This window comes from Polistes dominula, unplaced genomic scaffold, assembly GCF_049000335.1.
Source record: "Polistes dominula isolate Pdom_NZ unplaced genomic scaffold, Pdom_raw_medaka contig_11, whole genome shotgun sequence".
NCBI lineage: Eukaryota > Metazoa > Arthropoda > Insecta > Hymenoptera > Vespidae > Polistes > Polistes dominula.
In genome coordinates, this window is record NW_028301154.1 from 4,578,837 (window position 1) to 4,592,164 (window position 13,328).

The 13,328-nt window shown below is 34.3% G+C and overlaps 1 protein-coding gene across 1 annotated transcript; it reads right to left on the reverse strand.

Moving 5' to 3' along the window:
• Positions 1 to 8,033: 8,033 nt before the first annotated feature.
• LOC107070503 (uncharacterized) lies at positions 8,034 to 12,626 on the reverse strand. Its single transcript, XM_089178523.1, has 8 exons — positions 12,311 to 12,626; positions 12,034 to 12,243; positions 11,739 to 11,804; positions 11,456 to 11,488; positions 11,228 to 11,377; positions 10,954 to 11,153; positions 10,449 to 10,609; positions 8,034 to 10,381 (listed from the first exon to the last, which is right to left on the reverse strand). The coding sequence occupies exons 1-7, from the start codon at positions 12,321 to 12,323 to the stop codon at positions 10,562 to 10,564; spliced, it is 720 nt and encodes a 239-aa protein (XP_089034649.1). The 5' UTR covers positions 12,324 to 12,626; the 3' UTR covers positions 8,034 to 10,381; positions 10,449 to 10,561.
• Between the last annotated feature and the right edge of the window lie 702 nt (positions 12,627 to 13,328).

Sequence of the window (13,328 nt, forward strand, 5' to 3'; positions counted from 1 at the left end):
ACAAAGATTGTACTAAGATCGTACACGGATCGTACACAGATCGTACACGGATCGTAAAAAGATAGTACACGTATTGTAGACGGTTCGCACACTGATCGCACACTGATCGTATACGGATTGTACACAGATCGTAAACGGATCGTACACGGATCGTACACGGATCGTAAACGGATCGTACACGGATCGTACACAGATCGTACACGGATCGTACAAAGATCGTAAACGGATCGTACAAAGATTCTACACGGATCGTACAAAGATCGTAAAGGGATCGTACACGGATCGTACACGGATCGTACACGGATTGTACACGGATCGTACATGGATCGTACAAGGATCGTACACAGATCGTACATTGATCGTACACGGATCGTACACGGATCGTACACGGATCGTACACGGATCGCACACGGATCGTACACGGATCGCACACGGATCGTACACGGTTCGTACACTGATCGTACGGGGATCGTACACGGATCGTACACGGATCGTAAGAGGATCGTACCGAATTGTACAAAGATCGTGCCAAGATCGTACACAGATCATACACTAATCGTACGAAAATCGTACACGGATCGTACACAGATTGTACACAGATCGTACACGGAACGTACACGGATCGTACACAGATCGTACACGCATGGTACACTGATCCTACACGGATCGTACAAAGATTGTACAAAGATCGTACACGTAAAGTAGACGGATCGCACCCTGATCGTACACAGATCGTAAACGGATCGTATACTGATCGTACACAGATCGTACAAAAATCGTACACAGATCGTACACGGATCGTACACGGATCGTACACGGATCGTACAAAGATTGTACAGAGATCTTACACGGATCGTACACGGATCGTACGCTGATGGTACACGCATCGTAGAAAGATCGTACCAATATCGTACACAGATCGTACAAAGATCGTACACAGATCGTACTTGGATCGTTCACGGATCGTACACGGATCGTACACGGATCGTAAACGGATCGTAGACTGACCGTACACGGATCTTACAAATATCGTACATATATCGTACACAGATCGTACAAAGATCGTACACAGATCGTACGAGGATCGTTCAGGGATCGTAGACGGATCGTACACGGATCGCACTCGATTCGTACACGGAACGTAGAAAGATCGTCTATGGATCGTACACGGATCGTACACGGATCGTACAACTATCATACACGGATAGTAGACGGATCGTACAAACATTGTACAAAGATCGTACACGGTTAGTACACAGATCGTACACTGCTCGTACAATGATCGTAAAAGATCGTACACGTATCGAATACGGATCGCACACTGATCGTACACGGATCGTACACGGATCGTACACGGATCGTACACGGATCGTACACGGATCGCACACGGATCGTACACGGATCGCACACGGATCGTACACGGTTCGTACACTGATCGTACGGGGATCGTACACGGATCGTACACTGATCGTACACGGATCGTACACGGATCGTACACGGATCGTACACAGATCGTACACAGATCGTACATGGATCGTACACGGATCGTAGACGGATCTTACAAAATGCTACACGGATCGTACGTGGATCGTACACGGATCAAACACAGATCGTACACGGATCGAACACGGATCGTACACTTATCCTACACGGATCGTACAAAGATCGTAAACGGACCGTACACCGATCGTAAACGGATCGTACACGGATCGTACACGGAACGTACAATGATCGTACACGAATCGTACAAAGATCGTACCAAGATCGTACACAGATAGTATAATGATCGTAAAAAGATCGTACACGTATCGTAGACGGATCGCACACTGATCGCACACTGATCGTACACGGATCGTACACGGATCGTACACGGATCGAACACGGATCGTACACTGAACCTAAACGGATCGTACAAAAATCGTACACGGATCGTACACGGAACGTACAATGATCGTACAATGATCGTACAAAGATCGTACTCTGATCGTACGAGGATCGTACGCGGATCGTACACGGTTCGTAAAAAGATCGTCCACGGATCGTGGACGGATCGTACTCGGATCGTACAAAGATCGAACAAAGATCCTACAAGGATCGTAGACGGATCGTACACGGAACGTAGAAAAAAAGTACAAAGATCGTACACGGATCGTACAAAGATCGTACTCTGATCGTACGAGGATCGTACGCGGATCGCACTCAGATCGTACCCGGATCGTACACCCATCGCACACCGATCGTACACGGATCGTATAAAGATCGTACTAAGATCGTACACGGATCGTACACAGATCGTATACTGATCGTATATAGATCGTCCACGGATCGTAGACTGATCCTACACGGATCGTACAGATATCGTACACGGGTCATACGATGACCGTATAAAGATCGTACTCTGATCGTACGAGGATCGTACGCGGATCGTACACGGATCGTAAAAAGATCGTCAACGGATCGTAGACTGATCGTACCCGGATCGTACATAGATCGTACACGGATCGTACACGGATCGTACAATGATAATACAAAGATCGTATTCTGATCGTACGAGGATCGTACGCGGATTGTACACGGATTGTACACAGATCGTACACGGATCGTGCACGGATCGTACCCGGTTCGCAAAATAATCCTACAAAGATCGTACACAGATCGTACACGGTTCGTACACGGATCGTAAACGGATCGTACACGGTTCGCAAAATAATCCTACAAAGATCGTACACGGATCGTACAAAGATCGTACACGTATCGTACACGGATCGTACTCTGATCGTACGAGGATCGTTCACGGATCGTACACGGATCGTACAAAGATCATACACGGATCGTATACTGATCGTACACTGATCTTACAAAGATCGTGCTAAGATCGTACACGGATCGTACATAGATCGTACACGGATCGTACACGGATCGTACACGGATCGCACACGGATCGTACATAGATCGTACACAGATCGTACGTGGATCGTTCACGGATCGTACACGGATCGTACACGGATTGTACAAGATCGTACACGGATCGTACACTGATCGTACATGGATCGTACAAAGATTGTACAAAGATCTTACACGGATAGTACACGGATCGTACACGGATTGTACACGGATCTTGCACGGATCGTACACTGATCGTACACGGATCGTACACGGATCGTACACGGATCGTACACGGATCGTACACGGATCGTACAAAGATTGTACAGAGATCTTACACGGATCGTACACGGATCGTACGCTGATGGTACACGCATCGTAGAAATATCGTACCAATATCGTACACAGATCGTACAAAGATCGTACACAGATCGTACTTGGATCGTTCACAGATCGTACACGGATCGTAAACGGATCGAACACGGATCGTACTCTGATCCTACACGGATCTTACAAAGACCGTACTAAGATCGTACAAAGATTGTACAAAGATCTTACACGGATCGTACACGGATCGTACGCTGATGGTACACGCATCGTAGAAAGATCGTACCAATATCGTACACAGATCGTACAAAGATCGTACACAGATCGTACGTGGATCGTACAAACATTGTACAAAGATCGTACACGGTTAGTACACGGATCGTACACTGATCGTACAATGATCGTAAAAAGATCGTACACGTATCGTAGACGGATCGCACACTGATCGTACACGGATCGTACACGGATAGTACACGGATCGTACACGGATCGTACACGGATCGTACACGGATCGTACACGGATCGTACAAGGATCGTACACTGATCGTACATGGATCGCACACTGATCGTACACTGATCATACACGGATCGTACACGGATCGTACACGGATCGTACACGGATCGTACACGGATCGCACACGGATCGTACACGGATCGCACACGGATCGTACACGGTTCGTACACTGATCGTACGGGGATCGTACACGGATCGTACACGTATCGCACACGGATCGTACACGGTTCGTACACTGATCGTACAAGGTTAGAACAAAGATCGTACAAAGATCGTACTAAGATCGTACAAGGATCGTACACGGATCGTAGACGTATATTACACGGATTGTACATAGATCGTACACGGATCATACACGGTTCGTACACGGATCGTACAAGGTTAGAACAAAGATTGTACAAAGATCGTACTAAGATCGTACAAGGATCGTACACGGATCGTAGACGTATATTAAACGGATTGTACATAGATCGTACACGGATCATACACGGTTCGTACACGGATCGTACACGGATCGTACAAAGATTGTAAACGGATCGTACAAAGATTGTACACGGATCGTACACGGATCGTACACGGATCGTACACGGATCGTACACGGATCGTAAATAGATCTTACACGGATCGTAAATAGATCGTACACTGATCGTACACGGATCATACAAAGATCGTACCAAGATTGTACACGGATCGCAAGTTTTTAAAAAAGAAGAAACTAGACATGTTACAAAAACAAATAAACCTTAATAACTTTATATTTAAAATAAGAATATAATAATATTACTTATTTTACAAATATGGAAAAAAAAATATATTAAATAAATTTTAAAAAAATGTTTAATATCATAAAATAAAACAACGAAAATAGAAATAGATTTTAAAATCGTTGTAATTCAAAACCAGATGAAACGAAAAAGTTACTACCACAATTGTTCCCTTCTTTAACAGCATTTACATTTATTAGTTGCAACACAAAAAGAAATACTTGTGTATGCTAACTCATGATAAATATATCACAAATTCATAGTGTGAAAGAAAAATTCATTTACCTGAGTTTAAAAAAAATATATTATATTTACTTCTGTTAGAGGAATACGTATCTTTTTGTCGATACATATTCTACAATTTTATCTCGATCTATGGCTATCGCATTTAGCATTCCATCTTGATGAATAGAATTTTGAAAATATTAGTTTTTGTCAGCTACCTACACCCCAAAGTCGGTTCCTTATCATGAGAAAAGAATTATAAAAAACAGGGAAAGTCTGTTGAAATTCGATCTACATTTATTATTATCTTTATTATCGATGAGATAATACTCATGCCTAAAGTTTTTTTTTACAACTTGTCATATCTTTTCTATTTAAAAAATGTTTCTATTTCATTGAAAAATTAGTATCAAATTTTTTATTTCGCTAATATTATAATAAATAATTATGAAGTACATAGAATATATAATAATTGCATTGTCTGAAATATTAGAAAAAAAAAAAAGGATTACCAGATACATCAGAGAAAAAGAATTAGAGAATACTGTCGAATAAATGAGGAGCAGATGACAAATTCCATTCAAAAGTAAGTAAATTACTGTTATATTTTTATTTTGCTTCTTTATAAAATATATTTGATGCATAAAGACAAAATATGTCTATTAAATTTGATTTTTATATGTTCTTATAAAAAATATCCAAAGACATATACTGACTCATGCATATATGAAAATTATATTATAAATTGTGATATTTGCGTATTTAAGAAACTTATACTAATTTTTCAATAAAGTAAAAACATTTTTAAAATGTTGAACGCCCAGCGTGAATCGGTGGAGCTTACGACGGAGCTGAAATCTGAGACTCGTAGTGTACACAGTTCGATAAGCTGAGAGAGCGATACGATTCAATAGTTTTTTTTAGATTTTTCGTTTTCCAGATTTTTATTTAGACGAGAGTATTTAGAAAGATAAGTTTGTTGTCCAAAGAATAAGGACGAGATATGTTATAAATAATAAGGGTCTCGCGAAGTGTGATAGGCTACAGAGTTGAAAAAACATTTCTAGAGAATATCTTTATTAGATCTTTCATTGCATTTTACCAGAACCTTCGTTCAGTCTAGCAGTATTTTCCATATGTTTTTCGTAACGTCTTTATTTCATCTATCCTAAAATGTTTGTTATATAGCGCAAGAATTTAGATGAAAACAGGAAATAGAAAACCATACTAACAAAAAAATTTTATACGTAAGTTTCAAAAAAAGGATTATTTATTTTTACTTAATTTCTGACGAATTATATTTCCTTTGATAAACATCCTACCATTTTGGTGATTATGTATAACTATCGCATTCAGCATTCCGTTTTTATTGCTTAAATTGTGAAAGTGCACTTTTTATCAGCTATTCCACCCAGAGACCATACCGGTGACCTTTATTATGTATGGTAATAATATTATAATAAATAAATCCTACAATTATCTTACTCTTAAAACTGTCCATTCGTCTCATTCTTTCGAAATTTAAATTTTTGAAGGTTTCAATTCTAACACGTGTGATCTGCGCACATAATTTTTTTCTAGTTAGTACTTTTAATTTATGATAAAGCATTAACTAGAACGAATCAAAAATTAGTATATTATGCAACTAGTGCGGAAAGTTGTCGATTACGCACGAGAGCGAAGTTGAGCGCACGAGTGAAGCGAGGGGCAAACATTGTTTTACACATTGTTCAAATGTGTTTGTGTCCATGTATTTCTCCGCGGCGCGTGGTGGGGGTATTGTTTCTCCTCTGTCGCTCAGCTATCTCGGCTTCCTTTGGCTTCACTCGGCTTCTTCGGTTTTCCGACACACCGACATGTAAATTTTTTTGCTCGAGGCGTGTTGGGCTTCCAGTGATCCCAGAGACTTTAGTTCGTCTGATCGACACAGGGGCGTAAAATTATTGTACGCGGCAGAAAATTATCGTATGCCCCGGGAAAATTTGAAATCGGACAATTTCTCGGACGAAATTTTCAAAATGTGGAAAAAGTGTCCAAGTTCCAACTTTTTCAAAGTTGATGACCTTTTTTTTTCTTTTTTTTCCTCTACTCCATTTTTTTTTCTTCGAACGCTATCGTTACAACAAAGGCGGAGCAATGCAACAAAATCGATATGTATCGAAACTTCGATATATCGAAGTTTCGATACATATCGATATCAATGCATATCGAAAACAATTCCACTGCACTTTCAAATCTATGCCAACATCATTGTTACATTATAAAATGGAATGACAAGTTTTCTAGCAATTTTTTCCCTCAATACACATATAACGCATTACGATGCTGCAACATATAAGCATAACGTTACGTATTCTTACAGGTATTACAATTAAAGCATCAGAACATAATTTATTTAAATGTTTATTATTACTGATTTATTAAACAGAAGCATAAGAAATCATCCACTTTTCATTTTCTTCGGTAATAACATTGAATTAAACATTTTTTTTATTTAAATAGTTTTTTAGATTATACTTTAATATTACCTAATTAACAATCACTTCAATTAAACTTTCAAAAAACATAACAAAATTAATAACAATGAATTAAATTATTTCAATAGTTTAACACATAATCTTTAACAAAACAATAACTTTAATTGCATTCGATTTTCATACTTCTCAACCTAATACATTTTTTATATTATACGTTCATACAACCTAATTAACAATCATTAAATACATTAAATAATTATTATACAATATTACAGTAGGCTGTCAAGTATGAAATTCGAATGCAATTAAGTCGCATAATTGCATTCGAATTTCATACTTCTCAACCTAATACATTTTTTACATTATACTTTAATATTACCTAATTAACAATAATTACAATTAAACTTTCAAAAAAAACAACAAAATTAATAACAATAAATTAAATTATTTCAATAGTTTAACACATAATCTTTAACAAAACAATTACTTTGGCTTTAATCAATCGTCCATGTCTGTCATTTCGAAATTCACTTCTTCTTCTTTTATGTATTTATCATTATTGCTTTTCTCTTCACTAACATATAAAGAATTTTTTAATAAATTGTATTCCCGTTGACTGGGTTCATAATTTACACAATTAGAATCTACTCTTTGACTAGACAGTAACAACCCATTAAGCGTTTCTACAGATAACTTATTACGAGTTTTTGTTTTAATTAAATTAATTTTACTAAAAATACGCTCGCAATCTGCGTTTGACAACGGTAGTGACATTATACTTAAAAAAACTAGCAAGATTTTTAAAAGAATAAATTTCATCTGAATCTTCAAATTTTTTTAGTTTGTGCCAAAATGCATCTACAGGATCGGTGATTTTAATATTTTCTGGTAAAATAAAATTTGGTAGCAGTCGCCACTCATCGTCGATTGATTGGTAACATTCTTTAGGGACAAGTCGAGGTAGTTGTCGCATTACTGGTAATAAAGAAGGTGTTATATTTCGTGTAAATTGAGAAACAGCTTCTTCAGAATTAATAATAGATAAATTTTTTAATAGAACGTTCTCGAAATCATACCTTTTCTTTATTGCTAAGCAGCCTTTTACGAAAAAATTTCTACAATTAGTAAGAAATTCGATTTGTACTTCTTTTCGTGGAGATGTCGAGTACTCAGGCTTGTTAAAAAAAACCAATAGAATATACACCTGTGTAAACATTCAGAATATTTATATATTTCGATTCATCGGCCGGATTAATCAAACTTAACGGTGTTTTATTAACGTAATCCGGGACCATAAAATTTTTAAGTAATTCTGTATATGTAGAACTCATTTTTTTATGAACGACTGTAATTAATGGTTTCTCGGATTGGAAAAGTTTGTTTAAAGTTGAGAATTTTGGTAAAATCCATTCAAGAAAATGATAATATAATTTTGTAATAGGGTTATTAAGATTTTGAAGTATAAATTCTTCTATTCTATTTTATTATAATTTTTTAATTATCATTAAATATAGTTCATTTTTTTTCTGTATTTGATGCAATTCATTATTTCATAATTATTTCAATGTTTGAATCATTCGCGCGCAGTCACGTGACTACATAAGTTCCTGTACTCCAAAATTCTTTGGCGCGTCTCTCCTACAGGGTCCCTACTAGAGATCCCAATACTATTTGTTATTATGAATGCGGGTAAATATTTGGTACATAATTGGGGTCCAGGGGCAGAGCCCCTGCGGGGGTAGGGGTTAGTTATTGGGGTTTAGAAGAAAATTCTTCTATTCTCATCATTTAAACAGAAACTGGGAAAGAATTAAGAAACGCCGAGCCTATTTAAACAGGTCTAATATTGTACTTTGCCCAGGTATCAAGGATACCTTTAACACAAATGGACGATATTAGATAAAAAGCTGTAGTTAATCCATTTGTTTATTCCCTGCGTATAAATATTAATTTGCATAGTCTTCATATATATGTACGTAGTAACGTATTAGTTACATTTTTATTCATTATAACATGGTTTTTAATGTTAAAGCAAGTAAAGTCTTAAAGAACTTTAACTAACTTATGATAAAAAAAACATTTCATTTACATAGTTTTGACATTCTTGAACGAAATTTTTACAAATCTATGATTCAATCATTACGCAACACTGCAGAAAGAGCCTAAGATTGGCTCTAAGATTAGGAGCACTAATCACATCGTGCCTTTTTTATAAAAAATGCTTGACTAAGATTCCTTAAAAATTTGTTTTTATGTAAGGCGTTTAGCTACATTTTATTTCTATCTCAACCTTCTTGGTTTATTAATTCCTATTTACTTCTCTATCCGATTTTATATTTCAACATCTAGTATTGAATGATCCGGCCTTTATTTTTTTCAAAATTTCATTCTTTATAAATAATTTTATATAATTACTAATTTGCATATTCTCCATATATACGTAGTTAGGTATTATGTAAGTAATTATTCACTAATCAATCGTAACTCCGAACATTGTAACCTTATATAATATTATCTTGTTGAGCAATATTAATGGTGCATTTCGCGTGAAGCGGACAACGAAAAAAATGTGAGGTCGTGGATTTTGTTCATAATTAGCTTGATTGTACTTCTATGGGACCTCAATAATTCTATATCTTTTTTTTTTTTTACCTTAGTTTCCAATTTATGGGGCTTTAAAGAATTGACAAAATATGAGGAATAGATTTTTCGAATACTTTTAAAATAGTCAATCTAATGAATTATATAAGAAATAAATCGTGTTTATTAGAGAATATAGATTAATTTTCTTGGAAGTAAATAAAAATTTGAAATTAAACTTTTTTTCGTCTAGAAAACCGCAAGTTAAAATTAAAAATGTGAATTTATTAAAGTTCGCATATTTTTATTTGTTTTATTTTTACCTTTTAAAAAATAGCTTGTAGTGTAGAAATATTATGCAAAAAAATTTTAATGGTATTTCAATTCGTTTAGAAGATATGAACTAAACAGTACGAAGGTTCCGTATAGCACGCTGTACTGAGCAGTTCCTCAGGGCTGTTGGCTCACTCGCTACTTACAGTTTACTATTGAAACTAATGAATTATACACTTAGAATACGCTTATAGCATTATGCCCCCAGCCTGAACCCCTCTCCTGCCTCGTAATTAAAATTATAATTGGTAAATTCAGGAAATATAGTTGAATAACATCTAAAAATAAAATAATTGTTATTATTTATGTTCTATATTTTAAAATTCACAAACGTTCTATATTTACCTCGAACATATTTATTTATGAGTGATTCACTTAAATTTACTTTGTTTTTTTTTTACCGAGCCATGTATTGTCTGCAGCAAATTTATCATCGTAAATTAATGTGAATACATTTTTCAGAAATCACAACCATTTTTTCCACCGATAATACGCACATATTCTTTCTGAAAAAATTTTATGTAGAAATTACTATACCTAGATTACATAGTAGTAGATAAAAAGGAAATTCCAGCTTTGGTGTGTGTGTGTGTGTGTGTTAAACGTATAGTAATAATATCTAGTATACTAAAATATCTCAGCTAAAATTTACTGCTTACACAGATGTACAGTGAAGATAAAAATTTTAACGATATTGTTTATTATTAAATTAAACTTTAATTATCATTATATTTATAATTATTTCAATTGTTATTGATATTATTATTATTATTATTACTATTACTATTATTATCATTATTATTATTATTATTATCAATATCAGTAGTAGTATTTACTAGTTACTACTTACGAACTCATTTTCTAATTGTTTAGTGAACAAAATTTTCTCAACAAATTCTAATTCTTGTTTTGTTTCAATAGGGAAATATTGTTTAATGTTCTCGACATTCGTGGTAATCTTTGCTAAATGACCTTGATCAAGACTTTGTTTTATATCTTTTAGATCCACGAGAACCATGCTCAGTAATTTAAATACATTTTTAAAGTTATCTGCAAATAAATATTTAATTTCTAGTCATTTTAAGTTACAAAAGAACGAATAATAAATAAATTTGAAGTCTTACCTATTAATATTGATGAAATATCAGTTATATTTTTATTATTAAAGTTAAAAAGATTGTCGAGTTGATTAAAATGTAAGGTATTTAATTCAAATGGAATGTTTTCGTTCCTATTATTATTATTTTCACAGCTATCAACTTCGTCTGGTTCGACTGAAATTTAAAAAATACAATAAGTAATAGCTGTATATTAAAATATATATGAAAATGAACGAACCAAATTTAACTTACCAATTTCTGGATGATGTTCGAGCACTGTATTTGCTGTAAATAGGTAGAAATATTCATAAATTAACAACAAAACTGTAGCTAATAACAACGAAAATTGGATTAATGTGAAAAGGTAAATACGTAAACTTTAACGAAAACAGTATTAACTATAGTGTAAAAAAGCTATGAAAATTATTTATAAGATTACATATATTTACAAATATGTCGATGTTGAAAAATTAGTGACATTGCTGTATTATGTTAAAAAAAATTACATGGACAAGTTTTTTTAATAATTACTTACATAAATTGGGTGTGTTACAGTTGCTGGATTTCGTTTCGTCACATATTTTCGGCATAGGTGTAGCTGCTGCAAATAACATGATAATTTGTTTTCTATACAATTGGTGTAATTTATTTTCTAGCGTTTCATTAGTGTTTCAAAAAAAATGAAAAAGAAATTAAATATTTATGTACAATACTTTTAAAGACGTTATACATTTTATCCTTTTTCCTTCTATAAGCAGTTTATAGAAAAACTGAGATATAACTAAGTACTAAGTATCTTGTAAGAGAATATTTTTATAAAGTGAACTTACGCTTAATAAATCCCCTTTTCTGTTTTTTTGGAGGCTCGTTTTCTGTGTCCTCATCAGTTGTGGGGTCAATAACTAGTGCTAATCTCTTCTTCTTATTGTATTGTTGCTCAGCAGTAGTAGATTTGGAAGATCGACAACCACGACCAAGACCTTCTTCGGAAGAAGTATAATCGGATTCAGCTGCGACTCTCCGAGCTTTTTCATAAGCGTCTATAAAGAAATCAATTTATAACGAGGAAAATATCAATTTAAACCATTTATCGATTCTACAGCATACCATAGTAGCCCATAATTTTGACATGTTCTTTTGTCCAGCTTGAGCTATCGGGTTCAAATTTTTATTTAATATAGATATTAATTTTTTTTTGCGTCTTTGGAGGCCACCAACAATGCCATTCGTCCTCATCACCGTCTATAGGTGGCATCAGCCAACTGCTTGGCACTTCCGAATATGTATTTTCATTTTTAAAATATACAACGGCAAAATTTTCATCTATAACACAAAACATAAAATTAATTTTTGTAATAATCGAAATAATTCAATCAAATTAGGAATGTTCAATAATTATTGAACATAGTTAATAGTTAATATTCTATCGCTTAATATGAAACTAATACTAATAATAGGGATTGAGAAAGATGACTTTGACGGCACCTGCTGGGAAAAATGTAAAGCAAAGTGATGGCAAGTGCTATACAAAATAATAGCAAATACATTAAATTAATTATTTTTTTAATCTGATTGAAAAGGAGGTGAAAATAAAGTTGACATTCGAGCCCCTTTGTCATAACCCAACAGCTGACGATGCGAGGGTTTACCCCATTCTTGCGATTGACTAGTTTTACTAGCTGCAGAATCCGGTGAGTTAACGAAGTGTATTGCGGACATATATGCTTGCATTGCTGCGCCACTCCAGCTTTACAGGTGCAATTAACACTGATAATATTTCGATTATTATCAATCTGAAAATAATTTTTAAGTTACTGAAAGTTATTTAAACAATGTAATTAATGTTAAAAATATAAATAATCTGTCGTTTTTTTATTTCATTAAAAATTGAAATAAAATTTACTTCTACACTTCGAAACTTTTAACCAGGTTTATATTTAGTTATAAATTTTGTGAATTTATAAACATTAAAAATAATTTTAAGAAAGCTTCAACGTAACCAGATTTATCATATTTTTAATATTGTATAAAATAATTGTAAAAATAATTAGTAACTAACATCAATTTTTATTTTGTACACATCGGAAATTTTGGTTTGAGCTACAACTGAGCAGGTTATTATTGA

Excerpts from the sequence above, each read along its gene's own strand:
- LOC107070503 (XM_089178523.1), bottom strand. Across the intron at positions 11,805-12,033 it reads GAAAAGGGGATTTATTAAGC|CAGCTACACCTATGCCGAAA; the intron begins GTAAGTTCACTT and ends TGTTATTTGCAG. Across the intron at positions 11,489-11,738 it reads CTGTAACACACCCAATTTAT|CAAATACAGTGCTCGAACAT; the intron begins GTAAGTAATTAT and ends ACCTATTTACAG.